This window comes from Apaloderma vittatum, unplaced genomic scaffold, assembly GCF_000703405.1.
Source record: "Apaloderma vittatum isolate BGI_N311 unplaced genomic scaffold, ASM70340v1 scaffold550, whole genome shotgun sequence".
Taxonomy (NCBI): Eukaryota; Metazoa; Chordata; class Aves; order Trogoniformes; family Trogonidae; genus Apaloderma; species Apaloderma vittatum.
Genome location: NW_009694790.1, coordinates 23,711 through 25,913, shown reverse-complemented (window position 1 = coordinate 25,913; position 2,203 = coordinate 23,711). Strand labels below are relative to the sequence as shown.

Here is a 2,203-nt window from a genome sequence, read left to right as displayed (position 1 = left end):
AGACCCTGGTTAACAGACAGCTGATATTTTCCTTTCCTAGGTGGAGCCAGCAGGTGAAGAGAGGAAGAACAAAGCGCAAAATGAGAACAACTAATGTAAAGTATTAGGAGCACTTCATCGGAGAGATCAGAACTTAGGTATGTGTTTTCAAGATCTAGGGTTTCTCTCTTCATTGGGACCTCACATGTAGCACATGCAGAAAAACATTATCACAGGTCCAAGCAGCTGCACTGGGCTTTTAAAGGCAGGTGCTGCTTCCTCAGCCAGTTTCATTACAAGTAGCCAACCAGGCTGAGAAAAAAAAGCTGCTTTCAACTTCTAGCACTTCACCTTTAGGCAAAGGCTCAAGTCTGCAAGCGTGAGGGTGGATTGAAACAGGAGCATCAATCCTGCTCGCTCACTGCCTCTCCTCACATTTCTAAGTGCTCTGGAAAGAAACTTGCAGAGCAGTGTACTGGGGGGAAGTGTTGGCAGTGGGGGCTGCAGGGTGGCCTCTGCATGAAGAGGATGGGACTGCCCCATGCCAGACACGAGAGCCAGCTCCAGTGAACCCACCACAGGACACAGCTGAGCACCTCAGCCAAAACAGTGGTACCTCCGAGAAAATGTATTTAAGAATAGGCAAAACACTGCATAGGCAGATGGGAGTGAGAAACAGCAGCACAAATAGCAAGGTCAGTGAAGAAGGATGGGGTGAAGAGGTGCTCTAGGCACCAGACCAGAGATTTCCCTGCAGCCTGTGGAAAAGATCCCACTGGAGCACGTGAATATTTCCTGAAGGAATTACACCTCCTGGAGAGCTCATGCAGGACCAGGTTTATCCTGAAGAGACTGAAACCCAGATGAAGGACCCACACTGGAGCATGGGAACAGCATGAGAAGGAAGGAGCAGCAAGAGAGGAACTGTTTATGGACTGATCACAACACCCATTCCTCACCCTACTGCACCACATGGGGCAGGGGAGAAGGTAAAAAAGTGAATGAAGATGTGAAGCTGAGCCTGGGAAAAAGGGCAGGTATTGACTGATTTAGATTTTGTCTTTGTTTCTCAACACCCTATAGTCAATTTCTAATTTGCAAGAAATTTAAACTTCCCCAACTGGAGTCTATCTTGGCCGTAACAGTAGCAAAGTGATATCCCTGTCTTTATCTCAGCCTGCAAACTCTTCTACCTTATTTTCTCCCCCCGTTCTGTTTGAGGTCATGGAATGAGAGAGCAGCTGGGTGGGAATCTAGCAGCAGGCCAAGGGCAACCCACCACAAGGTGTTACATGTCCATTTAAAAGAAACTTAAATTCCACTGGTTCACATTAAGCTTTTGCCAGAACAGAATGCCAGATCAGCATCTGCCTAAAGCTTGCACACAAGCTTTTCTATTGTCCAGCTTTTGAGAGAATGATTTCATACTTTACCACTTTTTTCTCCATTTCCAAAATTTGACACAGGAGATTTCCAACACTTATTTACTGTCTATACATTATTTTCAGAATTACAGAGAAGAACAATTCTGATATGGAAAAATACAGTATTAAAAATCTTACATACAAGGGGAAAACGCTGCAAGAAAAGGCTGCTCACAGAATTAACATCCCGTGTTTCTGTCACCAATAAAGATGAAACTCCTCGAGGTGAATTTTGAAGAACGATATTAATCTTTTTTTTTTCTCTCTACATTTTTTAAACCCCCATAAAGGAGACATGCATTAAAAATAGTAATGTCTAAAACAACATTATTTAATTCTCAGTCAGACACCTGAAGACTTGGCCTTGAGCATCTTCTGAAATCAGCAGTCAGAGGAATCCAGTTTCAGAGAGGCACTAGTGACTGAGTTTCTGGCAGCGTCCTCCGAGCGGCAATTCGCAGACATTTGGGGCAGCCTTCAGACTTGAAGCATGCTTTGTGAAAGCATGTTTTGCACTCTGTTTACACACACAAGCAGTTTAACATTCAGGAAAAAAAAAAAACAAAAAAATCCAAAAATTAATCAATAGCTGCATTCTTTGAAGGATGTTCTATTCAGTTCACCCAAATACAGAAGTAAACAGAAGCTTTGCAAAGCTGGGACAACAACCACCACTGCAATAACTGTAACGAAACATTTTAGTTAGATTTGCAGGATTTACAATTAATGCTGGCAAGATGTGATGTAGCAGCAGTATAACACTGTCCCAGCCTCGCTCTCATGTGTAGATTAAAAAAAAA

The 2,203-nt window shown here is 43.3% G+C and overlaps 1 protein-coding gene across 1 annotated transcript in view; it reads right to left on the bottom strand.

Annotated features, from left to right (window-relative positions):
- Positions 1-1,632: 1,632 nt before the first annotated feature.
- KIAA0226L (KIAA0226-like ortholog) overlaps positions 1,633-2,203 on the bottom strand; it is a 23,926-nt gene continuing 23,355 nt past the window's right edge. Inside the window, exon 15 of the mRNA XM_009868777.1 lies at positions 1,633-1,920. Within this exon, the coding sequence (XP_009867079.1) occupies positions 1,808-1,920 (113 nt within the window). The 3' untranslated portion in view covers positions 1,633-1,807. The remainder of the gene's footprint in view (positions 1,921-2,203) is intronic.